At 42.1% G+C, this 27,148-nt stretch overlaps 1 protein-coding gene across 2 annotated transcripts in view; it reads right to left on the bottom strand.

The window, feature by feature from the left end:
- Nucleotides 1-27,148, bottom strand: part of GRIA1 (glutamate ionotropic receptor AMPA type subunit 1) — a 120,593-nt gene that overhangs the window by 20,714 nt on the left and 72,731 nt on the right. For both annotated transcript variants that reach the window (XM_068205971.1, XM_068205970.1), the window contains exons 6-11: nt 24,903-25,064; nt 22,852-23,019; nt 18,759-18,863; nt 16,557-16,667; nt 15,383-15,589; nt 13,882-14,252 (exon numbers count right to left, since the gene is read on the bottom strand). In XM_068205971.1, coding sequence (XP_068062072.1) covers nt 13,882-14,252; nt 15,383-15,589; nt 16,557-16,667; nt 18,759-18,863; nt 22,852-23,019; nt 24,903-25,064 — 1,124 coding nt within the window. The remainder of the gene's footprint in view (nt 1-13,881; nt 14,253-15,382; nt 15,590-16,556; nt 16,668-18,758; nt 18,864-22,851; nt 23,020-24,902; nt 25,065-27,148) is intronic.

Here is a 27,148-nt window from a genome sequence, read left to right as displayed (position 1 = left end):
AGACTGTGGAGAAAAGGAGAGGAGATCAGCAGCTTGCTAGGGCTGCCAGCATGGCAGGGGCCTCGTGAGTGTGATGTTTTGTTGCTGACATTGCTAGTGGGCAATGTTTGCCCTCGTTGCTGGATTGACTTGGAGCTGGAAGCTGTGAACCAAAACTGATGAAATGCACAGCAGAGAAAACACTGAGCACATGGGATCTACAGGACACAGCCCTTTTGCTCTGAGGCTGTGCAGCACTTAGCACAAGGGAGAGCTGGCCAGTGATGGAGAATCTGGGAGGACAGAGCAGTTCAATAAAGAATGTCATGATGAACACCACGCCAGCAGATGTGATCCCATGTGACACTCTGGCTCAGGAGCAGTGAGCACAGGCTGAACAGAACAAGTTGGATTTCTCTTGTCTGTTTAGACTGAGCCAATGCCTGCTTACCATGGCAAGTGCTTGCAAAGGCAATATCAGTTACCACCTTGTTCTGCTTCTCCTGTAGACCCAGCAGATGAACAGCGGTGCCTCCATCACAGGACACATTTGCAAAGTGCCTTTGTAATTTAGGAGATAATGTCTGATTTCTGACATTAGTGACTGCAACACTAGGGAGCTAAAAGCCTGGTCAAAAACCAGTGGGACTTAGAATTATGTTTATCCTCTAGTAAGAGCAGTCACAGAGGAGTAGATACATCTTGCATTTGGAGTCCCTGTGAGGTTTTGAAAGTCTCACTTTGGAGCTAGGTAACAAAACATGACCTTGCACTTGACTAGCAGAAATGTTCTGCAGCTTGAGCCCTGTCTCAAGTTCTTTTCTCGTCACTAATGGGTGCTGTGGGGTTTAAATCCTCTTGCATGAGGATGTGTCCCTGTACCTGTTCAAGCATAAGATGAAGCAATCAGTTCCCTGCTGAGTGGAAAGGAGTCAGGAACTCATCCCCCTGCAGAGCTAAGGTGAGACCGAGCACCCCAGCTAGGACTTTAAAGATGTGCTAAGGTTCAGATATTTGTATCTGTCTATTTGACCTTTGGATTAATTCGTGTTCATTAGCATTGTAATCCTTGCAAATAGCAGGCTTTAAAAAAAAAAAAAAAAAGGACTAAAATAAGCAAGAGTAACAGTGTAAGAGGCTTTCATGAATGGGGTACAAAAAGGGGTAAAATATCTAAATAGACCAGACTGTACTTTTTTCAACCTGTGTTATTTCTTCTGCACCTAGACTCTTCTTTCCTACACAATCCAAATTAAGATATCTTGATTTCTTCTTCTATCCTTGCCTGTGCTGTGTAAAATTCCACACCCCCACTCTTCTCCCTGGCTTGGGATCCTGCCTGTACCTCCCAGAACTGGCAAGAACAGGATACTCCTTTCCATCCTTACCCTTGCAGGAGTAAGTAGTAAATACTCTGCCCTCATTATCCACAGTGCACAATCTACTTAAAATTAGAGCTGGCTGGGAACCAAGATTTCAGGACCGTGGAAAACTCTGAAATTGTAAATAAAACCTTAATATTCTCATTTGGAATGCAAAGATAATGGTTGCAAATGTCCTCTAAAAGTAGCACTATGAAAATGGTTGGTTTGGGTCTGTTCAAGCTTTGGTTTTTCCTATTACTTGTAGTTTAATTTCTGAAAGGCTAAATGGTATAATTTTAACATAGTAAACAATTTTGTTTCTGCTTTCTCTTACAAATAACTTTCTTTCAGCTCCTATAGTACATTATATCCTTATCTACTGCATATATAATTTAAAAGATAATTCTGAAATGTGCTATTTTAAATCTGCTCAATAATAAAACTGCAGATGGCCAAGCTGAAAGTCATAATTTCGATTTTTTTACTTACATGACTTTTTAAAAAACCTTTCCTTGCAAAAATAACTGCATTTTGCCAGTGGAACACAGAAAGGAATTGTAAGTTCCCTTTGTTCCCAGGAAGAGATTTGTTCTAATATTTTAGCCTTAGCATTGATGGACCATTCAGAAATAGAAAATCATGCATCTATAATCTCATTTCTTAAAACAAAATGCAATCCTTGATCAAACAATTTTCTCTTTGATCTTATCCCTCATGGAATGTAGGAAAAGCCAGCAGGAGTTTGCCTCTGCTTTGCCGTCTATTAGAAGAGAACAATACATTTTTGCAAAAAAATATTAACAAGATCATCAGAAAATATACAGAATAAAACTGTTCAAGCACCAGCTCACTTCTCTCCCACTTCTCCCTTCCCCCTCCCCAGAACCTTTCCTTATGGAGAATTACACCTAAACTGACAGTGTTTTAATTAGAAGTGCAAATCTGGGATCCTGAAGCCATAGTTGCTTTGGGAGGATTTCCCAGATTTGCTGTTAAATTCAAGTCTAATAAAGGCTCACTTGCTCAACTGACATATTTGTCACTGAATGAATTTATGCAAAACTGTTGAAAGCACTTCTGTACTTGTGCTACTGATTGTGGGTCAAATCCACTTTTGGTCTTCTATCCACACTGAGCCTCTGATCTCTGACATTACTCTGTGAATTTGATACTGATCTAGACAATTCCATGGTTCTGCCTGAAATCTGACTCGGTAGTGGATTAATTGCAAACATTTTGTACCAGTTTTGCTCTTATTTTAAGCAAATTTTCAATATTAAACTCTGTCAATGTAAAGAGCTTTGCTTTTCCTCTGTGTCACTGACCATCTGGCATGGTTGGTCTCACCACTTTACTTCTGTTCCTGACAAGAACCCCAGATTTGCTCAAAAGGCAAAGGAAGAAATTCAGTGTGGGGTTGTGGAGCTGGGATCAGCTCTGGGTGCATCAATCAAGTACAGACTGCAGAGCTCTTATCCTCTTACTCTCTGCTGTGCCATGGAGAGTTTTGAACGAGCTCACAACTGTTGGCCACAAAATTTGAGGGATCATAATGCAAGTTTCTCTGTTCATGCTGCATTACTAATTTTCTTGCCATGTGAGTTTGCTTTTACTTGTTATTGAATCCCAGCTCCTGGTACAAGAGTTTGGAGCCCTGACTGTAGTGCTGGGTTTTAACATGCAGTGCCAGGAAAGCCCTTACAAATACAGAAGTAAGAATGTTTTCCACTGATATTCTCGGTTACCTCTCCCAGAGGTACAAATTCTTTCTTTATCTCTCACAACTTTTCTACAGAGCCAAGAGCTGCATATTTTGGTTCCCTGTGGGTAACACTAACCAGGGAGACAGGGTAAGGAAGTTGAGGGTGCACAGGTACTGAGAGTCCCATGCTGGCTCTGTCCTGGTTTTCTTTCTCTAATTCTTGTTAAAAAGAAAAGGAAAAAAAAAATTAGGGCTTCTTAACTTTTGTATATGGGCTGGGGATCTGCTCTTGTGATATCAGGCAAACCCTGCCAGTCCACCTGAGCGCAAAGCCAATGTGCTGGAAGGAGGCAATATGGATTATGGGATCCCAGCAGAAGTGCCTTTAAGAAGGGGCCTTGTGGATGCTCACAGTGTAAATATTGCATCAACTGAATGTGCTCTCTGCAAATACACAGGATCTCCTGGATTCAACAGGGGGATGTATATCTGTGAGGCGTTAATTATAAAACATGGTTTATTTACTGTTCCTTTCTGCCTAAGCTAATGGCTTTGGACAGCAGTGTATGCTCTCTCTCCTACTGTTTCATCTCTTCTTTTGCAGAATATGTTGGCATTTTTCCCCCTTCAATTTCCCTTTAATGGGCAAAACCTCATTCTAAAATGAGTTTTCCTGCTTAGTCAGAAATGCATCATGCCACTTGTGGTTCTCCACTCATTGGGCCTTGGATTGCTGCAGTGCTAAGTATAAGCATGACTGCAGGAGCAGCTTCGTGCTGTTTTCGAGACATTCACTTAGCATTTTGACAGGCAAGAGGTGCCTAAGCCTAATCGGAGGACTAGCATCCAGGAGCTGGGTTTTTCTGTTCCCTGTGAAGCCCTGCTACTTTATGGGATCCTGGATAGCTTACTCCATCTCTCTAATTTAGTTCCCAGCTGCGGGAGAAGAGGATGAATCACATTTATGAACCTGTCCTGGGTGGGTGGCCTGAAGTGATGGCCACCAGGTGGAATTTGCCTCTGAGCTGCTTCTTTGCCCAATTCCCCTTCCTGAGACACTCAACCTCAACAGGCACAGGCAGCACCAAACGGGCCCAGCCATGCAGGGGTGATGTGTGCACTCCACAGCAGTTTGCAGGCTGTGCCCTTCTGTGTCCTCAACTGACCCAAAACAACGCCTGTGGATTCTCAACAAGCACAACTCACTGGCTCAGCTAGTGGGGTGTTGGAAGCACTAGAGGCCAAGCAAACTGGGACTGACATGGGCTGCAAGCCATCTTCAACTTCAGCAGGACCCATAAAAACACTCCAACAGAGCAGAGCTGCAGGACTGAGGTAAATCCTTCACTGCCATCCCTGCACAGCATCCCTGGCTGATGAAATGAGATGTTTTACCCTAAAAATGCAGGATAATGCACTCAACTCTTCCAGAGGGCAGCTAAAAGCAATACAAATCCAGGGCCAGGATAGAGGGATGAGGTGGGACCCTAAGAAAAAATAAGAGTGTAGCTGAAAGGCAGAGAGGTAGATCTGACGACAGGCACTGTCATCCTCTGAAATACAGCACAGTGTGCCTCTCCCTGTTGCAGACAGGGTGGTTTAAGGGATGAATGTTTAGATAGTGATTTGCTGAAAAACACCTGGTCACTTTGGGCTGCTTGACAGCTCCAGAGAAAGGCAAAGTCATCCCTCTTCTGCTGTTTTGCCAGCTATCACTACAAGGAATAAAACCCCAACTCTTGTCATGCCTTTGAGCAAAAATTTCACCGTAAAAAAGGCTCTTGTATTTTTCTCACTCTGATGACATTTGTTCGCTTTGCTGAGAAAAACTCACAAGGTGACAAGCATAAAGTTTTGTCAAAAGCGGTTGCTGGAAAGCCCCAGGAGATTCATTATTCAGGAACTTCCTCAACCTCAGATGGCCCCAAATTGAACAGCATTCATCCTTCTTTTTGAGCAACAGCCTATTGTGCCAAAGTCCTTTACTGAGTTGCTGGATTCCATATGGTCTCCCACAGTCTCTTCTTCAAAATCTACTTGATGAAAAAGCTTTTTGTTTTTTTTTTTTTTCCAAAAGGTTTAATATCTTTTGGATTATATGCCATCAGTTCTTCATTTTTCCAAGATCTACCTTTGCTCACACTAGAGCTCCATTTCTGAGACTTCTGGGCAATAATGCTACAATAACCCAGTTCAGACTTCTTCCAAGGTATCTTGCCTTTCTTCATTTTGCTTTATTTTTCTCCTGTCTTTTGTCAGATTTCCAAGTCTGATGAGAGAAAGGCTTTGCTCTGGAAGGAGAGTATTTTCTGCACTGGAAGATATAAACTCTGGCAATATTTCCAAATATTCCCTTCATTTTATCTCTCATTTCTAATTTTAAATGTGATCCCTCACCAAGAACGTACAAGTTGGATTTTCCCTAGTTTCAGTTTTGAGCCTTTCTTTTTTGTACAGGGAAATACTATATCTCTTGTAGAACTGGTGAGGAATGAATCTGCCCTCCCCAGACAGTGTTTTTAGAAGAGCTTTATGTGCACAGGTGTGCCTGTTTTATAACATTAAAACTCCCAGACTGCGAAGGGAAAACATGTCCAGTGTTTCTGCTCTCCCCTATTTCACCTGCTAAGATCCATTTAGTGATTTTTTAAATCTTTTTTTTAAGGCCTCAGAAGCTCTGTTCAGATGAAAAGCTGCCCCCTCCCTGTGTTTTCCTCTCTTCAGCCTGAGATTTTACTTCTTATTGCAAGCTTCAAGGAATGAGAGAAGAGAAAATTCCTCCTATGGGAGAGCATCCTGTGCACTTGGCTCCTGCAGCTGGACCCTCGTGGACTCTTCATCATGTCTCACACCTATACACAGGGCACAAGTGCTCATTTTATTGCTTTTTCCTTTCACCACATGAGGACTCATCTCCATCCCTTCCACTCCTCTACTCACACACTCTCCTTCTATTACTCCTCATCAGACTGAGTTGGGAGAATTCATTAGTGTATAAAACATGCTTTGAAGTTGTCCAAATGACGGTGATGTAACACTTTTGCACTTCTATAGACTCTTTTATCTGAAGATCAAAGTAGTAAGTTATGATTACCATGATTGGATTATTGCTGCTTAGCCTTTGGATCTGAGGGTAAGCAGCAACTCTTGTGGGTAGGCACTAATCAGAATTACTGCACGATTTTATTAAATAGATTGAATGCTATCAAGTGTGCTGCTGCTCTTTAAGGGAAGGGCTGTGTGCACGAGCTGTGTGCCCTTTCCTGCCATCTGAGCATACAAATCAGCTGCTCTCCTGCTGCTCTCCAGCTGCTCCTTTGATCCATATGGAAATGGAGGGAAGGCCAAGATAGCATGGAGGACCTCAGAGGTGACACTAGGCTCTGCCCTCTCCAACTCCAGACCCCACTCAAGCACACAAGGATTTTTGCTCTGATTTCTAAGCGGGAACCACATTTTGCTTTTCCCACTTACTTGGCTTCCTTAAGCCTTTCACAATGGATAACACAGTATCTCTGTCCTCTTTCAACAAATTTGTCTTTACCTGCTCACCATCTTGGTGTTGCAATGGGAATTGCTCAGTGAGCAGATGTATTCCTGAACTTTTCATGAAAAGGGGGTGTGGTGCTTCCCCAGTTACAAGGACAAGTAGTTGGGATGTAATCTGAGACTAAAGAAGAATAGGTCCCATAAATGCCAAATTCCAATGGAATAAAGGCAGAACTCTGAGCCTCCCAGTGGAAGGCCAGCTGTGGGGGTGATACCAGCAAAGAGCAGCTGTGGATACTTTTTGTGTTTTGTGAGCCAGAGCATTTGAATCAAGGAGTTCAAAGCTCATTCAAATGTGTATCCAGTGAATGTGCACATGATATCTCAGTGCTGATAAAAGCAATGTACAGCATATGGAAGAGTTATTTAAGTGGGACTTCCCTGTGAAAACATGCTTAGGGCTTCCCATCTTAGCAACAATATTTTTTTGGAGTGCCAAATTAAAGCAGTGTGTGACAGGCAGCTTTGCAGAGGACACCACCTGAGGGAGGTGGAGGCTGTTCAGCTCCTCACAACCCTTATTCTTTGACAAAAACACTTGGCAGTCGACCTAACTATTAGAGAGACACAACCACACACAGTCCTGACTGCAGAGCCCAGCTGAGCCGACTGCTCAGCAAGAACTCGTTATCAAGAGGAAAGGAAATGGAAAAAAGTCTGCTTCTCTTACTGACTGAAAATCAGCAAGTCCAAGTACAGCGTAACAGGGGGTCCCTGGAGGCTCAGAGAGTCTCCTGATGCAGTCAGGGAGAAGGCTGTGAGTGTCAGAAGGCAGCCCTGTAAATCTTAGTGCTCCTCACCCTCCTGAGTCAGTGCCCAGCACTAGAAACACAAACAGCACCTTCCAGTTCCATGTCAGAGAACACAGAATGGTGTGGGTTGAAAGGGACCTTAAAGTTCATTTCATTCCAATCCTCTGCCATGGGGCACCTTTCACACAGGTTGCTCCAAGCCCCATCCAGCCCGACCTTGAACATTTCCAGGGACTGGGCAGCCACAGCTTCTCTGGGCAAGCTGTGCCAGGGCCTCCCCGCCCTCATAGACAAGAATTTCTTCCTAATATCTATTCCAAATCTACCCTCTTTCACATAAAACTTCCCAAGATATTTTAAAAAAGGGAAATGCACTTTCCCCCCTGCTATTTTCAACTTTGTTTTCAACAAAAAACACAAGAAGCATTTATTTAGTCCTGAAGAAAGAAATTGCAAAAGTATTTTTAGGCCAATATATCTGCTTTTAGATGAAGTGTTTGATGACTTATTTTAAACACAGCTGGTGGAACGATTAGTGAATCTGTCACTCAATGGGAGGAGTTTCAGCAAATTTCTTGCTGTCCCCCAGCAACCTCAATGCTGAAGGCCCAAAGTCAGAACTGTGGGAGGGTGATTAGATATGCCTGAAAGGAAAAGCATCCTGAGGAAGTAGCTTACAGGTCAGTGGAGGAAGCATTCATTACCTCTGCAGCATTTAGACAATTTCAGATGGCAGTGTGTGCAAATTCAAAAGACTAATTTTTCCTTTACAGAAGAAATTGTATTTTTCCAACAATGCTCTCTCGGTTGATTATTTCTTCCTTCTTTCCAAATGAAAGAAAAAGGATAGCAAGGATGATTATTTTAAAAGAATTTTCCTTTTCCCCTGGCTGCCACGCTCTGGTTGCCATGGAAGTGCGCAGACTCCAAAGGGGACTGTTTAGTTGGATATTGTGCAATTTGTCAAGCAGTTCCTCTGGTGAGTACCTTTCCCTGGTTAAGTGCGTTTTAGAAATAAGTGTGGTCATCAGTTCCTGGTGATTTGCAAGTGCTGCTGTTACCCTGTGACCTGAATTTGCTCTCCCTGGACATAATTAACTCTGCCAGGTAGAGATAATTGCAACATCATTTGCAATCACTTTTATAAGGCAAGGAGACTTTTCCAGAAGTCAAAGTCCTGATTTTCTTACTTTTATTCCCAAAGAAAGTCAGCTTGCCACTTCAAGCAAACCACCACAAATGAATGAATCTGAGCTTGGTCCCCACAGAATCATTAAGGCTGGCAAAGCCCTCCGAGATCATTGAGTCCGACCATTACCCCAGCACTGCCATTGAAATTCACCATTTAAACCACGTCCCCAGGTGCCACATGCACACGCATTTTGAACACTTCCAGGGATGGCAATTCCACCACTTCCCTGGGCAGCCTGTTCCATTGCCTGACCACCATTCCAGTGAAGAAATTTTTCCTAAACTTCAATTTAAATCTCCCCTGGTGCAATTTGAGGCCATTTCCAAGGCAGATGCTTGGAGTGTCAGAGAAGACACTGAAATCAAGAGTCATCAGATAAATACCCCTGCTCAGCCTTCTTTTCAGGAAGGAATTAAATTCCTTTTGATTGCTAAATGCAGCTGGTTCTAATTTCTCTAATGCTAAATTTTTAGCAAAATAAGTAAGTACCCTGCAAATGTAAGTTTACAAAGGATGGAACAGAAATAATTTCCTTGAAAAAAATCCAAATCAAACCTCTTACTAAAAAAACCCCAAAATAACCACCCCAAAACCCCCCCAAAAACCCCCACAACTTTTTTTTCTCCTAATCAATTTCCGATTTAGATTTTGCCCAAAAACTGGCTAAAGCCTTTCAGTATTGGGAAGATCTTGATGAAATTTTAAATGCTGCTGTCTTTCAAAATCTGAAGTATCCTGTGACTTTCTTCAACTGAGCTAAAAAGAAATGTAAATAAACAGGAAAAAGAGCAGAGGAAAATGCTCAGAATTAATTACAGGTACATGATAAATACCTGGTTTGCTCTTCCCCAGACAAACCACTCTGATGGAGTGCAGCAGAGAGACTGAGGAGGAGCAGTGAACACGAGCACACAGTACAGATCAGCCAGAGCACTGCTTCCATGTCACAAAAACAAATAACGATGTCCACAAGATGCCTATAAATAATAGATTGTATCTATGGACTGGAGAGCAGCCAGCATCCATCTCTCTCCTTCCTGCCTGGGAGTGCAGTCATTCATCATCTCTGCCAGCAAACCTCCCTGCTCAGCACACACAGCTGGAGTCACTGCTTGGCACAATCCACTGCACCCTGCAAAGCCTCTGGGTCTGGACTCTGCAGGGCACTGAAGACCCTGTTAACGCTTTATCCCAAGCCAGCTGGAGGGTGGATTGTGCCTTGTGCCATGTCTCCTTGCACATATTGAACCCCACAGTCTTTAGGGCACTCGGGTGTGACCCGAGCATTTCCCAGCAGTGGTCCCACCTTGCACAGAGGCTCTCCCTGTCCCAAAACATCCCCTGTCCAGGCTCATCCAGATGGGATGAAAGCTTCATCCACCATTTAACTCCCAGCACAGGCTGATCACGACATCTCCAACTCTGTTCTCAATGAGACAGATTATAATGAGTGATTTCAAGCTGTGCTGTCCAGGTATCATGACAAGATACCCTAGTGTGCCAAGATATGAGTATGCATTTCCCTTCTATACTCACAGTAGATTTTGATCTGAATTCAGAACACGTATCCTTTTTGTTTCAACAATAGAGAAGGCTCCAAGAAGTTTAACTAATTTTTGGAGATCTTTGTTTAATTTTCCTCTGGGAAGGCACAAATGATGTCTGCATTCCCCAGGTGATATTGTGTGATATTTATCCACCTGCCAAACCTGAGATGGGACAAGGTTCCTGCAGTCAACTCAGCTGAGAGTAACTGTCTATTCTATCTTATGGTATTTTCAAGTGAAGAATAAATGCCTTTCTGGAAGATCTGTTTTAATCAAATGTATTTCATTTTAGTCAAACATACATTTTCTCAGTCACAGGAAGAATAACTGGATTAAATTTAATAGTCTCCAATATACAAGAAGTCGCTTTTGGGCTCAAACCATATGAAGCAACATATTTTATGATAACAAAAAATAGAAGATCAAGATAGGAAGCTGACAAGAGATGCTATTTTGCTCCCTGGTTTTCCATTCTTTTCACAACAGTCAAATTATTTATTTTGCAGAAAATGATGGAGAAGATGAAAAGTTCTGATCCCTGTTTTGCTGCAGAGGAGGTTGGGAAGCCAAATCATCCCCTCAGTCTCCTTCTCAAAGGCCTCAGGTCCATCCTAAGTAAAGAATGGCAGCAACATGCTGGACTTTAGCAAGGTCCTACCCCCCACAGCTGCTACACACTGCAGCTATTTTAAGCTTTGAAGACAATTTATCAAATTACAGATCTGAAAATGGTACAATGTGAGTCATACTTGCTTCACATTTTTCTTTCTGCAGGCTCTCGCTATTGGCTGTGGGTTATTTATTACCTCTGATGCCTGCTCTGAGAAGCTCCTTTCTGGGTCTCTATTTCATGTTTAACGAGTGCTTTTGCAATTTCATGACTGTTTTCTGAAGCTAAGGTGGCACTTAGCAAAGCCTAATGGTTTATGGCCCATTTCATAGTCACTGATTCCTGCCTGTCCCTCTGGAGCTGTGCACAGCTCTGAGCTGTTGCTTCTCCCTGATCCTGCTGGGTACCAGCCCGTGCTTTGAAAGCTTTGAGAGCAGCAACAGGGGCTCTCTCACCTAAACCAGGACAAATTAGTCCACGTGGCAGGGACTGTTCCACAGCCAGTGGGGCCGCTGTCAGTGATGGTGCAGAAGGTGGACACACACTCCAGTGGGAAATGTCCAAGAGCTTGCAGCCCCCTTGGTTTGAAGCCATGCATTTACCACTGAGTCATTCCTGGATGGATTCCTTGCTCATGCTCATGTTTCAGCATCCAAAGGCACAACACAGACTGCCACCAGCTCCAGCTGGGACTCTGCATGACTGGTTACTGCCTGCCCTTTGTCACATTCACCCAGTCGATGCCTAGACATGAAGGCTTCAGAGCTCCAAGGATGCCAGGTGACCTCCTGCAAAGAGGCTGTGAACAGGTAACCCACAGCTCAGCTCTCTCTTGGCCATCCACAGGTCACCAAATTCACAGCGTGTCTTTAAAGTCCTTGGTAGGTTGTCCCCAGTGTACTTAAAAGCCTGTTTAAAGCTCTGCCTAGTAAGATTGTCCTTAAAAAGGACAACACTTTCCTTCAAAAGCAAATTTTTGTCTCTTTGGGGCATTGAAGTTCCCTGGGGACTGGTCTGAGACTGAGGAATGCACATTTACAAGAGCAAGTTATTGCTGCAAACCTCACCACCTGCTGTGCTGAGTGATGTGTCTGAGGTTTTGATCTTACTCTTTTTTTTAATGATAAATACATAGTGGCATATGCACTTAAAAGAAGCACGCTCTGGAAAAAAAAAACAAGCCTTCAGACAAATTTCCCCTGGTCCTTTCCAAAACAAAACTGAAATAAACAACCCAAAAACCTCTACAAAAACAAAATACACCCCTGCACTTGCTCCTTTCTGCTGGGGAGAGAATGACAGAACAGATGTATAACAGAAGCTATTTATGTTGGTTAATGCATTACTGGGTAGATGCTGAGAGATAGTAGTGATAAGTTTAGAAGCAACCACATAGGAAATATATTAGAATAGAGCAGATATCCCCACCTGCCCACAGTGTCATTCTACCAAGTGTTCATTTCTAAGTGATGTGTCACAGAAATCCTGCACTGGGTTCGTGTGAAAAATACATGTGAAATAGGGAGCAGGCTCAGAGCCTTTCTGCACAACAACATCCTACAGAAATTCTCACTCTTCTGCTTCCTCCTGGCTTTCACATCACACAGAAATATCCCTCTCCCCTTACAACCATCTCAAGGAGCTGTACTCAGAGTACTGGGAGTTATAATAATTCCCATATTTAATTTTTAGGTTTTTATCATCTTGCCAATAGTTGTAGCAGTCAGAAACTGCTCTTGTGTTCCATGGGAAAATATTGGTTTCAATGAAATTGTAATTTTCATTATCAGGATGATTAAATCGACCAACATTAAAATAACAATGATGGAACAATTCTCATTTCCCATTTCAAAGCAAAATAAAACCACACTTTGGAATGGTGATTCACAGCATGTTGTTTAGCTAGGGCAAATCTTGTTAGGTGAATGAAACCCACTGATCTTTCCCTGACACTTTTTATTAAAGATGTTAGCAAATTTGCTATTCCTCAAAGCCTCAGCTTTTCACCTCTCCCTGCTCCTCCTTGGATCAGAAACCACCCATTGAAATGACCTCAAAGGAAGACATTCTCTTTCCCAAATAAAAGTAATGATGACAAAAACAACAATGAAAATAAAAATCACAATAACCTGATCCTAATGCATGAGGCTGGTTACAAGAGAGCAATAAAGTTGAAATTCCCTCTGCTGGGAAGACTTTCTGGATTCTCTGCCTGGCCTCCTACTAATCAATGATCAGATAATAAAACATATTCATAAAGGCTGTCACTGTCAAAATGCCCTGCAGGCTGTTATTTCCCTGCTATCACAAGCTCATTAACATTTGGATAAATTGGCATCTGATAGCCAAAAAGCTGGTGCTCAGTCTTCCCTGGCATCCCAGGGGAGCTGTACTGAGCTGCATGGAGTTATCTCCACTTGCTGATGGAGGTGTGCCCCTGAGCTTTGATGCCACGACAGCAGGCTGGAAATCAACCTCTGCCCACTGTCTTCACCCATAAGACGGGTATTTCTGGATGAAACTTCCTTTGAAGAGAAGGGAGACAAAGCCTCCAAAAGGAAGGAAAAATTATCTAAGTAAATCACAAGAGTCATTCACCAAAAAGTCCCTTTAGGAACACTTTGGATGTTGGGTCCTACTGAACATTCAGGCAGCAGAACTATTGGCTGAAATGGGAAGCAGGATGCTACTTGGTTTTTCTCTAACCTTTTTAAAGGCCAGTAACAATTAAGCCACTCATTGTGCTTCATAATGTTTGACACAGACCATATAACCTTTCACTGGGCACCTACTGTATTATTTCTCCCTATCTTATCTTTTAGAAATTCTTATCTTCCCTATAATGCCAGAATCATCTTATTTCTAGTAGCAACAAAATAAATGACTGACAAAATTTGATTGCAATTGGATGGCTTTAGAAAAGCTTGTTTTAATTTCTGCAAATTCCCTCAAAAGAACTCCCCAAGAAAAATTTAAATGGTATTTTCATGGTGTCATGTTTGAGGTCCCAAGTTCACAGCTGTGAGACCTGTGAACCTTTGGATCCTTTCTGAGTCTGTAACTGATTCACAAAACTACACTTTGTTTCAGGAAGGGAGCTCAAAGTAGAACCTGTCCAGCTTCAAAGCACACAGAAAGATTAAACCACGCAAACTGGAAGAAGGTTCATTGGAGAAGGCAACCCACCTTGGAGAAATATCACATCCTTGCTGCATGAAAGCTCCTAGGGAGAACCAGAGGCTGTTGAATATCCCAAACTCATTTGTCTGGTCACTGGCTGGCTGGTCCCGTCCTTCCTCATATTCCTCAGTGTGCCACTCATATGGGCTGAAGCGACTCACCAGGAAGAGGACAACGCTCACTCCAATGTAGGCAAAAACAATGCACATCCATATCTCGTAGGCCAAAGGATCCAGAAAGGAAAAAACTCCTGGTTTGGACTTTTGAGGTTTTTTTATCATTATTGATATACCTAAACTCATGAATGGTTTGGAAAAGTCTATAACTTCTTCTCGAACCAGGGTGATGGTTAATGGTGCCACAGCCACATCTGCCCTCTGAAAAAGGAGACAGAAAAGAGATTTTCAGACTGGGAATAAAATGTATCTACTAAATGCAGTGTATGATCCTTTGATCTCTGTTTAACCTCTCTATCTTAGAAGAAATCAGACAAAACCAATTCCAAGAAGAAGGTTAAAAAGGAGAAGCCCATAATATTGGTGGATTATTTCCATTTTATCACTACTGATTACCAGATCTGTTTTGAAATCACAGCACTTTCTTTTCGCAGCCACCCAGCTCTTCTCATCTGATTTATTCACTGATGTCACAATATGATGAAGATGATTTTCTCTAAAAGGGCTTTATCATCCAGACATCAAAAGAGGCAACGAAAGGCCAATCTCCTGAAAAAGGATGTCAGGATGTTTACTTCCATCAGGAACTGTCTTTTGATTGCATAACTGATGCAGGACAAGAGGAAAAATGTTCCAGCAACACTGATATGCAATTTCTACTAATTTTGCAGTCCATCTTGAAAATGGAGAGGGAAATGCATTGAAATGGCTGGCAGCATTTACAGCAGAGCTACCATCAGGAGATAGATCATCCCCACTCCAGCACATTCTCACATGGACTTGGGGACTGATGTTCCCTTCATGATTTCCCTAGTAGGGAAAGGGAAATTAGACCCCTCTCTCTGAGGGATGACCTAAACATCACAGAGCATGAACTACCACAGCAAACCAGGTTTAGAAGTGTAGGGTGCAGGAGTACATCCCTGATGATGGAAATGAGTGGCTGGACAGAAAGTAATCTCATCCTTCTATTCACCACTCATGTGCTGAGTGTTTGAAATCTTTTTCTTCTTTCAACCTGCCATTACCATGCAAATATAAAATAGAGTAAAATTTGGAGATTCTACCCATGGGAAAGTAAGACCTTTCGATACTTGTTCTAAAAATGTAAAGAAAAAGAATCTTGGAACTGTTGAAAGGAAACATTTTGACATTTCCATAGGCACAGAATGTGCTGTCTCTCCCTAAATTAAAACATTTTACTTGTGCTGATTGTTTGAGCTGCAGTCCTCTGGAGAGCTCAGGCTGAGAGAGGGCAGGACTCCTTCTAGCTCTGGCGCTTGAATGTGATCCCAGCTACCAAGAGCTAAATGTCGAGGTTGGAAACTCACCCCATAAACGAGTTCTCCCACCATGCCATTCCACGTTTTGGTGTCGGGGTCCCGGGCTCCATACTTGCCGTCACGCACGATCTCTAGCCGGTAGTGGTAGCCCACGTGCTTGGCAATCTCAGCAGCCAGCTCCACGCAGTAGCCCTCGTACCTCTCGTTGCCCTCAAACTGGTTGGCGTTCTTCTTGAGCATCACGTACGGGTCCTCCTGGCACACAGAAGAGCAGCATTAAGCCCCACTCTTCATTCCAGAGGTGCACACCAGCTGTAGGCCAGCTTCTGGTCGCCCTGCAAAGCCCTAGCTTTGTGTTTCTGTGCCAAGGGACACAGCCAACACACCGTGGGCTTATTCTAGAAAGTATAAAGTCTGATTTTTTTTTTTTATTGTGGCATATTCTTTTTATTCATGCAGAATCTGTGTGCAACTCCTGTAGTGATGGACCTGAGGGGAATGGAGTAGCTACTGGGATTTGGGCAACAAACCTTTCAGTGTAGTTCTGCGAGGGGTATTTAATGTATCTGAGCTGTGAATTGTTAAAGGCATGCCTGCCTGTATGGGCACAGGGAGAATCAAATCTGCTGGACAGGAGAAAGCCTTAAAATGTTTAACTCAGTTTGGGTATTGTGCCTTCTCTGCAGAGTCTCAGTAAGCAATCAACAAACAAATTAGTAGCATTTCACGTTTCTGCAGGGTAGGAGTATACAATGACACAATACATGATACCATATATTGTGGGGTACCTATTATTCCTTCATGATTACAGAGGAGATTTGCTTTTAAAGCAATGATTCAGCCTCTCCGAACAAAACAGCTTATCCTTCCCAAAACTGCAGCCCCCATTCTGTGGGATAAATACAGAGCACAGGTACAATGTTCCTAATTTACCTGTGTTGTTGCCTCTGCTATCTTGTCATAATCTTTTGTATTTTGTACACTTCAGAATGAGAGCTCTTTAATACCTACTAAATTAGCCACAGCAATTTGCAGATACCTTTATGGAGCTGACAGGAAACAGTAAGATCTATTATTATTATTATTATTATTATTATTACTATTACTATTACTATTATTAAAATTATATAATACAAAGAAGGGCTCACGAGTGGGAGGAGAGAGCCTGCATATAAGGGAGATGGGGGAGAGGGAGAGCTGGGATGGAAGTTATGGCACTTACCAGGATAGTTGTGACTATGTAGGTCCTGTTCTGCAGGCTCGTAGACTCGTTGCCACTTTGAGTATCTACAGCTATTGGGACCAGCTTCTCATCTTCATTCCAATAACCAATCTGCCCAATACAAAACCAGGATTAATATGTCTTTGGAATATTAACCAAGATACAGTAACAGGGTCATCCAATCCAGATCAGCCTTCTCTGCATGTTCATACCCAGTCAGAAATTTCCTCTCCTGATTTTTCATGTCTTTGGTGAGGGGACAGGGAAATTCCCCATCCCACTGTGCCTCCAGCCTGAAAATTATAATGTGCATGATGTGCTACAGTAGCACAGTGCTTGTATGCATGCAAAAAACATTTATCACATTGTACTGGTGATTATTGCCATGCCTACAAAGAGAGTTCACACTTTCCCTGTGTGACTTCCAAAATTATTCTCATTGTGAGCTTGCCTGCTGCAGGTGCAGGTGCTAGAGGGTGATGAAAAATTATCCTGCAGTTAAAAGCCTGCATGAATACAGGACTGACTTTTGGGACATCTTGAGACACCAGGACAAAAAAATCAAGTCAGAACTTTCCCCCCAGTCCTGCACCAGTGTCAAAAAGTTTGGGGTTATGAATAAACTGAACACTTGTAAAAGGAAGAAGTCTAAGGCTAAATTCTGCTTAATAATAATCAGGGATTTAGGCAGCTCTATCATTCCTTGCAGGTAAAACAGAGTGCCAGCAAATATCTCAAGGAAGATCATGGTTGAGGTTATCCACATGGAGGGCTTCATTTTATGAGAGGTTTTCCTCATGTAGGTATGAAACTGCCTGAGCTCTGCTCATGTGAAAGGAATTTCTTATCACAGTAAATGGGAAAAGGTATTAACCAGGGCATGACCAGGAACCTGCTGATGGCAGATTAGAGATCATGACAGCCTAGGAGAAAAAAAAAATAAACTCTGCAGGCTTCTAATCACTCTTCATTGCACAGACAAAAAGAATGGAAAGTGAGGAAAGGGCTTTCAAAGCTCTGCCCTAGGGCAACAAAAGTGGAGACATGGATGTTTGCTTTGCACCTCTAACCTGGTGGATCTAAAATATAATATGCATCATGGCAATGATGTACATGTCTTCCAAAAAATATTATTTCTGATGGTAAATACATAGAAAAATCAAGACATTCAGCCACTCAATTTCATCTCCTCTAGAGTCTCTCCAGACTGCCAACTTATTGAAGTTCAGAGACCCAAACTGGGCATGATGATGCCTTTGTCCTCTTATGAATAGTTTGCAGTGGAGACGACTGCTTTGTACATCTTCAAAATGACATTTATTTTATTTGTCAAAGAAAATTTGCCTTTTTTCGCTTGACTGTGGGGGGCTTTGATTTCACACCTGCGGCTCTCATGTGTAAGTATAAATTTGAGATAGGGGCTGTAAATATGGAATTTTCAGTATTTACATTTTTCTTAGTTTCAAACAAGTTTTTTATCTTTCAGGGGACTGAGGAGATGCAGAGAATGCCCCTTTCTAAAATACATAGTAACTCTCCTTTATCAAGGAGTAACTGAGTTATTCTCTGTTCTTCAAATACATGGTATCTAAAGTGGGACATAAGCACCTAGAGTCAGATTTTTCAAAGGATTCGTGTTTCAAGGGCTTGGCATCTCTGAACAAGGCCAGATTTTTCAAAGAGCCTGGGATACAGAAAGGGATCAAGACTTCAGAAGAGCACAAAGGTCTGTGTAGCTACTGGGACGTTGTTAGTGGTAAAGCTTTTGTCACTTCAAGGAGAGCAGAATTAGGTCAACATAAAGGGTTCACTTACAATGGTTGGGGCAAACAGCTTCTGCCTGGCTCTGCCTTTGTTTATCCTTGGAAAAGTGGAAGGGCAAAGCCAGACCTATAGCTGGGCCTGCACCAGCGTACTGTGCCAATAGCAAAGGTGAGCTGACCAAGTTTTAGCATCCTGGAAAATTTTTGCCACACCTGAGATGCCCTTGTTGCACTTGAAAACACCTTCCAAATGTTGAACATTTTTAGCAACACACCACGAGTCCTCCCTAGTGCTTGGCTTTGCTCATGCCTAGAGCTGGGAACGCCCTCGTTGCACCTCCACAAACAAACTTTCATGAGCAGGAATGCCTGTTGAGATCCAGCCACTCAAACATGGGCTGGAAGCTGACACAGGTTGTTGGGTCACTCTCTGCTTTACCTTTCTGATCCCATCGTGCTTCATCTCAATCACATGGAGGGTGTAGTTGGTCCTGCGTCCTTTCTCGTTAAACTGAACATTGCCAGACAATCCTTCGAAACGGACCTTAAATACATAAACATCAATGAAGACAGCAAATTGGTCAGCTTCTCATGCAGTGGTGATTCAGCAGCAGTGAGAGGGGAGGGGAAGAAGGGTGCTGAGTGCAGTCATTACTCTCAATTCCATGCAGGGGAGGCAGCACATCTGCCTGAAACTGGGATGTCACTAAGGCTCACCCTCTACAGCATGCCTGGCCATGGGCACAGCCATCCTCTTTACTCACTCTTTAATTTATAAACGCTTTCTCTTAAAACTCAGTGGTTTAAAACACAGCACAGCCTAAGAGCTCGATCACCAATGTGAGCCCATCATCTCTTGGGATGTGACAGTGAGCTAAATCAGCTCTGAACTCCTTGAGTTTGTGAGGTTTTGTATTTTCTAAATCTAACATGGAGTCAAGATTTGGTAAAGAATTTGTCATCTCAAATCAGGACTTGTAAATCAGGAGGAAATATGAAACCATGGCCACGGCTCCCAGCCATCATCTTTAGATAGAGAGGAGTCTATAAATTATCAAGCAAGTTTAATTACCTCTGCACCAGATTAATAAAATCTAACAATTTAGTATTGACATTTGCATAGGAAACTTTGAACCGTAAATCTCTGCTGATAACACAGCCGAGCTGAAGTGATGCTCACAACACATCCCACATCCTGAACTTCCCTTGTTGCAAAAGTGCCCAGCCTGAAATGGAGAAAGGCTCCTGACTGGAATCACACTCTCTGTGGGGACCAGGCAGTGGGGACCAAGAACATGGAAAAATGAGTGCAGATTTGGGTTTCTATGGAGACCACCTGGAGAAATGCTCTTTCTCTGCCTTTTCATTTGCTTTGGACAAACCTCTTGTTCCTGTAACTGAAGTCTTCCTACGTGCAAAATGGGGACAGGTATTTAACAGGTATTTAACTTTTAAAATACCCTGAGATCCTCAGAATAAAAACCCATGGTGAAGAAATGAGGCTGTAACATTACAGAGGAAATCTGTTGTTAATCTGGTTAAGCCGTGTTTGTTTTCCAGCTGTTACAACAAAGGTTGTAATGAAAATGAACATCTGCCAGCATTTTCTGAAGCTCTTTCAAACCAAGAGGTATTCCTGGTGACATTTGGATAAGCATGTTTATCCCTTTTCACAAGACACAACATGCCCATAAAAAATAGATGTGCTGAAAAAGCACCATTGTCTTAAGCACTCCCAAGCCTGTTTTTTTTTCACATCTCCTTTGGTTTTCCTTTCAGCTTCTGACCGATTCTGAAGCTCAGGTCACAGGTGTTGTGCTTTGTAGCTTTGTATGCACTAAAAAGAAGGTTTACAGCATCAATTTCTTCTGTCTCGGTGAATAAAATCTTAATCCTGTGATATCCTTGTGGCACTGAAATGGCAAAAGGGATCTCTGCTATCCACGCTGCAGGATGCAGCCGAGCTGTTCTGCCATTCACCATCCTCTGAAGGTAAATGCAAAATGCAAAAATGCAATGCAAAATGCAGAAAGCAAAAATGCAGTGCAAAGTACAGTGAGGACTGACTTCAACAGTGCTAAGCACCAGTCAAGTCAACTGGAGATATTTAAGCACATTTGTTTGTAAGACACGGATGGGCATGTGGCTCTTTGTTGGGACATCTGGAGCGGAAGGATTCTGTTGTGGCTTTCTGCTTTACAGGGTTAGTCAGCAGTTAGGGACTAGCTTTCTGCTTATTAGAGGTGCTGACCACATAATGATAAAAAAATAATTTGTTTAGAATTTTCATAACCTTTTCAAAGTAAAATCGAAACTTTAATGTAGTGGTTTTAAGCAATAGTTTGTGAGCCTTTTCCTGCAAAAAAAGAAAAAAGGTAATTATCTTTAATAAAAACATAAATTCTCCTTGAACATGCCAGATTTCTGTTTTTAAAAAAATGAAGAATGCTTCATATTTCTTTCCATCTTTGTTCCTGCCATCCATGAATCCTTGTTAGGAGGTTGCAGTGAGGTGGGGGTCAGTCTATTCCCCTAGACAGCACAACAGGACAAGAGGAAATGGCCTCAAGTTGTGTCAGGGGACGTTTCGATTGGACATTAGGAAAAACTTCTTCTCCAAAAGGGTTGTCAAGCATTGGAATGGGCTGTCCAGGGAGGTAAGTGGTGAAGTCACCATTTCTGGAGGGATTTAAAAGATGTGTGGATGTGTCAGTGCTTGGGACATGGTTTAGTGGTTTAGTTGCTGGGATAATGTATGGACTTGATGATCTTAGATCTTCCATCCTAAATGTTTTTATTATTCTGTGGTTCCTTCCTACACTAAACAGGAATAAAGCAATTTGGGAGCTTATTCCAGACGTTTGAGTAGAAGCAAGAAGAGAAACCTTTTGCTTTTCAAAAGCTTATAAAATTTTAGGCATTAACAAATGAGAGGTGAAGAGAAAGCACACTGTGAAGAGCTGTAAGAATTGCCTTAATTGTGAGTCTTTACAGAAAGGATAACTCAAACCTTCAATTTTATCATAAGTTATTATATTTCCATCTGCCTCTTTCTTGCTAGGTTACTAAACACTGGAAGATTATTAAATTCATAGTTATTTTTTTTGCTAGGAGGCTTCTTGCCCTGTCTGTTTCAGTCTTTTATTTTGACCATCACAACTGAGCTGGTCAAGCCTTTTTAAAATTATTATTTTTCATCTGTAAAGAAGCAGCTTTTGCAAATGGGTCTTTGTGTTCTTTGCTCAAAGTCACTCTAGCTGAAGAATTAGGACTTTTGAAATTGTTTTAATGAAGATATAAGGAAACTTCAGAGGAGATTTTCCAACACACACGCAAAAAATGTATTTTCTAGCTGTCTAATTTTGATATCTTATTCTCATAAATTCAATAAAGAAAAATGCTGGAGCAGCTATTGCTCATCAGAAGACTTCCAAGTATTTCATGTTTATTAGGTAACCTATCTCCCTAATGCATCAGGGAGGCTGATTTTATTATAAGGGCCTGGAGAAGCTGTGACAGTGATTTGCCCAAGGTCATACAGAAAGTCAGTGACAGGCTTGGGAACAAATTGAATCCAAGCAATAAAATCAAATCAGATGCAAGATTTGGTTTTAAAGGAATTCTTATTTACCAGTAAGCCAAAACCAAATCAAAACAAAATACTTGAGGAAGTTTACATATTATACAAATGAACCACATTAATTTTTTTTTTTTTTGCCTTCTTCACAGTTAAGGAAAGAAGATGGGATAAGCTATATTTGGATAACACTGAACTAGGAGTATTTGCAAGGAATCCATCTATTTCTGTCAGGAAAAGAAAGAAAAGTGCTAGAAGTAAATGTCAGTCTTGAAATTTAATGAAATTTTAAAATATTCTACCTTGGTAAGTCTTTGATAAGAGTGAATTATTTTTCTCTCCTGCTGTAAGTCTCACATTGTATTTTTGTTTATTCAAAAATCTAAATTTTATGCAGGAAGAAAAAAGCAAGACTATCAGATTTGAGGAATAAACTATCTAAATGGCTGCTCTTAAGACTTTTATGAGTCCTCACAGTATGAAACAAGCTATAATCTGCACTTTGAGAACATTTTGGTGACAGCCAACACATAAGGCAAAATTCACACACATTCATTAGCAGGCTGGAACTAAAGCTGAGTTCACAGAGAGTCAAATAATCTGCAAAAAACATGGTCTGAGCAGGCCTGTGTCTTAGGGAGGGGAACATTAAGATAGGGACCCTTGATTTTATGGGATAATATTTTGGCTTATGGATAATATTTTTCCCAACATAATATGTTGGGAACAACAACAGAAATAAGATCAGGCAAGGACACATCAGATGGAACCAGGAAAAGCAGTTTGCTGGATGCACCCCTGAGCTCTTCAGACCTCTCTTCTCCAGAAGGATCAGCTCCTCCTCATCCCAAGTGATTTGTGCCAGAGCTTCCGCTGCTGCCCACGCGTCCTCCCCCACCCTGAGGCTGTGCCCAGCGTGCCCCCAGCACACACACCCCCCAGCCAGGTTCCCAACCTGCTGCAGGGCTCTCTGGATGTCGATGCCCTGTCCCCAGGGCACGGCGGGGTTGGCGAGGCAGTCGCCGGCGTTGCCGCGGCGGGAGATGTCGATGCGCTGCCGCCGAAGGTTCTGGAAGGCCTCGGCCATCACCCGCACCCCGTCGTACGTGAGGGCGGATGTGTACTGGAAACAGAAACGTCACTCAGGGTAACTTTCCAGGTGACTTGCTCTGATGCCGTTTGTTTTTTTAACTTTTTTTTTTTTTCTTTCTTTTATATGTTCCCTGTATTCTTCTGTGGATATTCTCAGTTCAGTCAGAGAGAAAAAGAGAAGGTTTTCTAACCAGGCAAGAGCCTGGGAGACAGTTGGGAAAGAATGTAAATAATTCTCTAATCTATCTTGTTGTTCACATTGTTTATAGATGGGTTCTGCCACCGTGTGTCATTCACTGCACACCAATGGTGTGAGATGTTTTTACTCTAAGACCAATAAAATTAGTCTTCACAATGCTCCAAATAAATAGAGCAGTGCATCTGAAATAAATCAGAGTTCATTCTCTAGCCTTTGACTTGGAGTCTTCTCGTTACCATCCTGCTCTACGGCGACTTTCTTCGCAAATGTATTTGTAGATCTGTGGCCTATAATATGAGTGGCTAATTTTCCTGGTAATTGTCCATAGCCTTTCTCTAGGCAAAAATACAAAACAAATTCCAGAGCTCCAAGCCCCAAGAAGTATAAAGCCCCTGTGCTATCTTGGTTCTTCCTGGGAACCAAGGTTGAGAACAATGCTTCAAGATACATTTTATGGACAGAGCACAGCTAATGATGAGGGGAGGACTCCAAAACAAAACTTGACCTGAGGAGAAATTACATCACCACTTGTCCTCCTAATTGGTGCTTTTTATCAATTATGTTAATTCCCCAAAACCTATAAAAATGTACTCATGCCTGTGGGGATAGGCATCTTGGACATCTTTCCATAACTACCCTTGAAAGCCTTCAAATAAAAATCCGCTCTTATATTACCTCCTTACTAAAATTATCTTGAGTTTCATTTCCAGGTTAAGAAAAAGGCAACACTCTGTCCTCACCTCCTGTCTATGAAGTTCAACTGCATCTTGCTTCACTGCCCTGTTGACTCCTAAAAGTTGGTTTTGACTTTCACAGCCAGGAAGTGAAGGAGAAGCTCCTGATTTCACTCCCTGAAGAAGACTCAGCCCTAAAAGTCCTTCACCTGTTACCCAAGCATTCGTGTTTAATCAGAAGCATTGACCTGAACTTTTAAGGAGCACATTATACTGTGTAAATGTGAGCTACATGAAATCAAGAAACAAGGGACTTTTTCTGGTCACGGATGGAGACCAGAAAATTCCATCTCAATTGGCAAAAATTCTGCAAAACATGAGTTTATTCAAGCAGAAACTTGTACAGAAAGCAGTGTAAAACTCTCAGCAAGAACCAATAGTGTTAACTCTTTTTTCTATGATCGCCTACTGATTTAGTTGTTTTCAACTTTCTTAAACTAATCCCAAAGCTAACATTTCTATGGCAGAGTGTTTGTCACAAATGTATTCATTTTCAAATATTAAACAGAAAAAAACAACCTCCCCCTCCACTCATCCCTCAACAGCTTCAGGGCCTTCTGTGTTAGGAATTAAAATACTTTTTCCCCTCTGTTGTATGCACTGATTTGAAATTCTCAAAAAGAACATCTGGAAGGACTTTATTATCACTGGATGTCTTGTAAACAAGTCAAAGGTTAAGGGCTTAAAGAGGCTTTTTGTTTTTTATATACTGAACATTATGAGATATTTAATTCTTAGCTTTGAGGGGGTGAAAACTGGGAGACCGAGTGAATACATTAAATTTTGTATATCTTAGGAGGCAGTAACTGCAGCCTAGTAAAATTCAGATAATGTTAGGGCAAAAGGAACAGGCAATGTTCATAACTATACTAGAAGTTTCTCAAGTGAGAATAAAGAGCCATGTGTGATCACAAAGAGGTGAGCATAACTTAAACTGAGCCAGATGGAACCAAATGAAAGGCATTTTTTAATACCACTTGCCTTTGGCCTCTTCCAGTCCACACGTGGATGCTCTCTGGCATCATTATTCCTCCACTGTTGCATGATCTTGGCAGGAACAGTATCTGTGTAATTCACCAATTGGAAGCCAGTGACATTGGCTCCACTCTCTCTGAATTTGGTCAGGTCAATGTCCATGAATCCCTGGTACAGGAGAAAAACAGGAGCAGCTTATCAGAGGAAGACATATCTAGATGGGAAAGAGGAATCCTGCTTATGTATGAATATGGCAGACAGCTCAGGAAAAATATCTTTCCTCTGGGAGGAAATGTCCAGCTCAGGAGAGGCACCAGTTCCCCAGTCATGGTGTGAACTTGCTTTTCTCACAGGTTCTGAGCTAGCCATATCCTGCAGTTACCACCCAGGGAGACAAATAATCACATTAACAACAGTTCACCTGTGAGAAAGGTAGGAGAGTAATGGAAAAAATGCGTCCTGAATAATGGATGAAACGAACAAAATTTGTAAAATATATTAAAAAGTATTTGCCAACCAGCTCTAAATTTAATACAGAATTGTTCACCCAGCCCTAACTTTCATGGACTCAGTAACCAATGGATAGGCTACTTCTTTTCAAATCACAGTTCACAGGGAAAAACAAATTCTGAACAATGAACTTCCAGCAGATCAGGAAGGAACTGGTTGGTCAGCTTCTCAAAGGAGTCTTACTATTAGAAAAGCCAGTTTATAGAATTTGCTCATTTGGGAGAAAAGAAAGTGCTTTTCTAGACTTTAGATTACTACTGAAATACACTTCTTTCATTTCCTTATTGTTCTTGTCCACTTCTGGCTCTCTGCATGTGATGAACACGTGTGCAAATACATGTGTGCATTGATCGGGGTGGCACTGCAGAATTAGTCACCCCCTTGAGTCAGAGGTGAAAAATTAATTAGAGACACACTGCAATACGGGGGAAGCAGTGATTTCTTGGTGTCCCAGCTTTGATCCCAGCTCTGCAGCCCTGCTGCTGTGCAGAACTCTTTGCTGTGGCTCCTTGCAGAGGTGCTGGGACAGGGGCTGTGTCCTCCTGCTGTGTGTGGGACAGGATGAGCTCTGCTTTTTTCTTTAGGAGCACAAGCACAAGAGATGTACTCAATTATTTGCACTGGCACCATCAGCAGCCTTAATGCATGAGGGGAGATGAATGGGAGGACTGTCACAATGCCATCATCTGAGCAGCAGAAGGGCTGGTTTGAGCTCTGCCTTCCCCCTGCCCTGCTGCTGAGTGTTCTCTGCAGGCTCCTCCTCAGCCTGTCCCTGGGTTTCTCTCCCTTGCTTGTTCTCAGACTCACCATGTGGTGAGAGCTGAAAAAGCCAAGTTACGTCATTTCCAGGAAAACACCAATCAGCTTCCCAAAATGATGCTTTCTGTTCACAGGCTGAGGGAGCTAATTAGCTGATCAATTTCCAAAGTCAGGATCGAGCCATTAGATAGGAACTGTTTTGGGAACAGACCTTGCCAGGATAAGACTAAATTGCCCTCTCATATAAGTGTCAGACTCAGGGAGTCATAAGTGACTCAAAAATTACTTTAAAGACTTTCACATTTTTTCTTCCAGCATTTTGTAGGCAATTTGGCATCCACTTACAAGGATGAGGATTGGATACTGGTGTACAGATGCTCTAAATAGATGGCTTGTTTTGCTTCAAAGTACAGTGATTTAGGTTAAAAGAAAAAAGTGGTATTTTGTGCGTGCATGCTCCTCAGAATGCTGGTTAAACCCACATCAATCTTGTTTGTAATTGCTGGCGTAGGGGTTCCAGAAAGCCAGAGCTGTGATTAATGAATAGGAAATGCAGCAGGATAATTGTCCCTGACATCTGAATGCATTACAGGCCAAGTGGGTTTTGCCACATAGAGCTCCTAAGGCTCAGTAAGAGGGACCTCACAGGTTGCCAACTGGTTATTCATGGCTAGGACCAAATTACACTGACATTTTGCTCCTGGGAGCTACTCAGGGGAAAAATATCTGTCAAAAGAAACTATCACAGAGCAACTTGAAGTTTGTGCAACCAGCTCCTCTTGGGGAGACCTACAAAGGCATGAAGAAAACGTCCAAGTTCACTGCAGAGTATGAATAAGATGACTGGTGTGTTAAGCCCCCTCAGAATGCAGATTTCAATAGAAAAAAAAGTTATGACAACAGTGACGAGACAGCAGTGGTTGAAACCACTGTACTTCACTGTTTTCCCCAAACAAAACCATTCTAAAGCTGAAGCAAATATT

This window comes from Anomalospiza imberbis, chromosome 15 (assembly GCF_031753505.1).
Source record: "Anomalospiza imberbis isolate Cuckoo-Finch-1a 21T00152 chromosome 15, ASM3175350v1, whole genome shotgun sequence".
In the NCBI taxonomy this organism is placed as follows: domain Eukaryota; kingdom Metazoa; phylum Chordata; class Aves; order Passeriformes; family Viduidae; genus Anomalospiza; species Anomalospiza imberbis.
The sequence above is the reverse complement of the archived record's forward strand: the minus strand, read 5'-3'. Positions and strand labels throughout refer to the sequence as shown.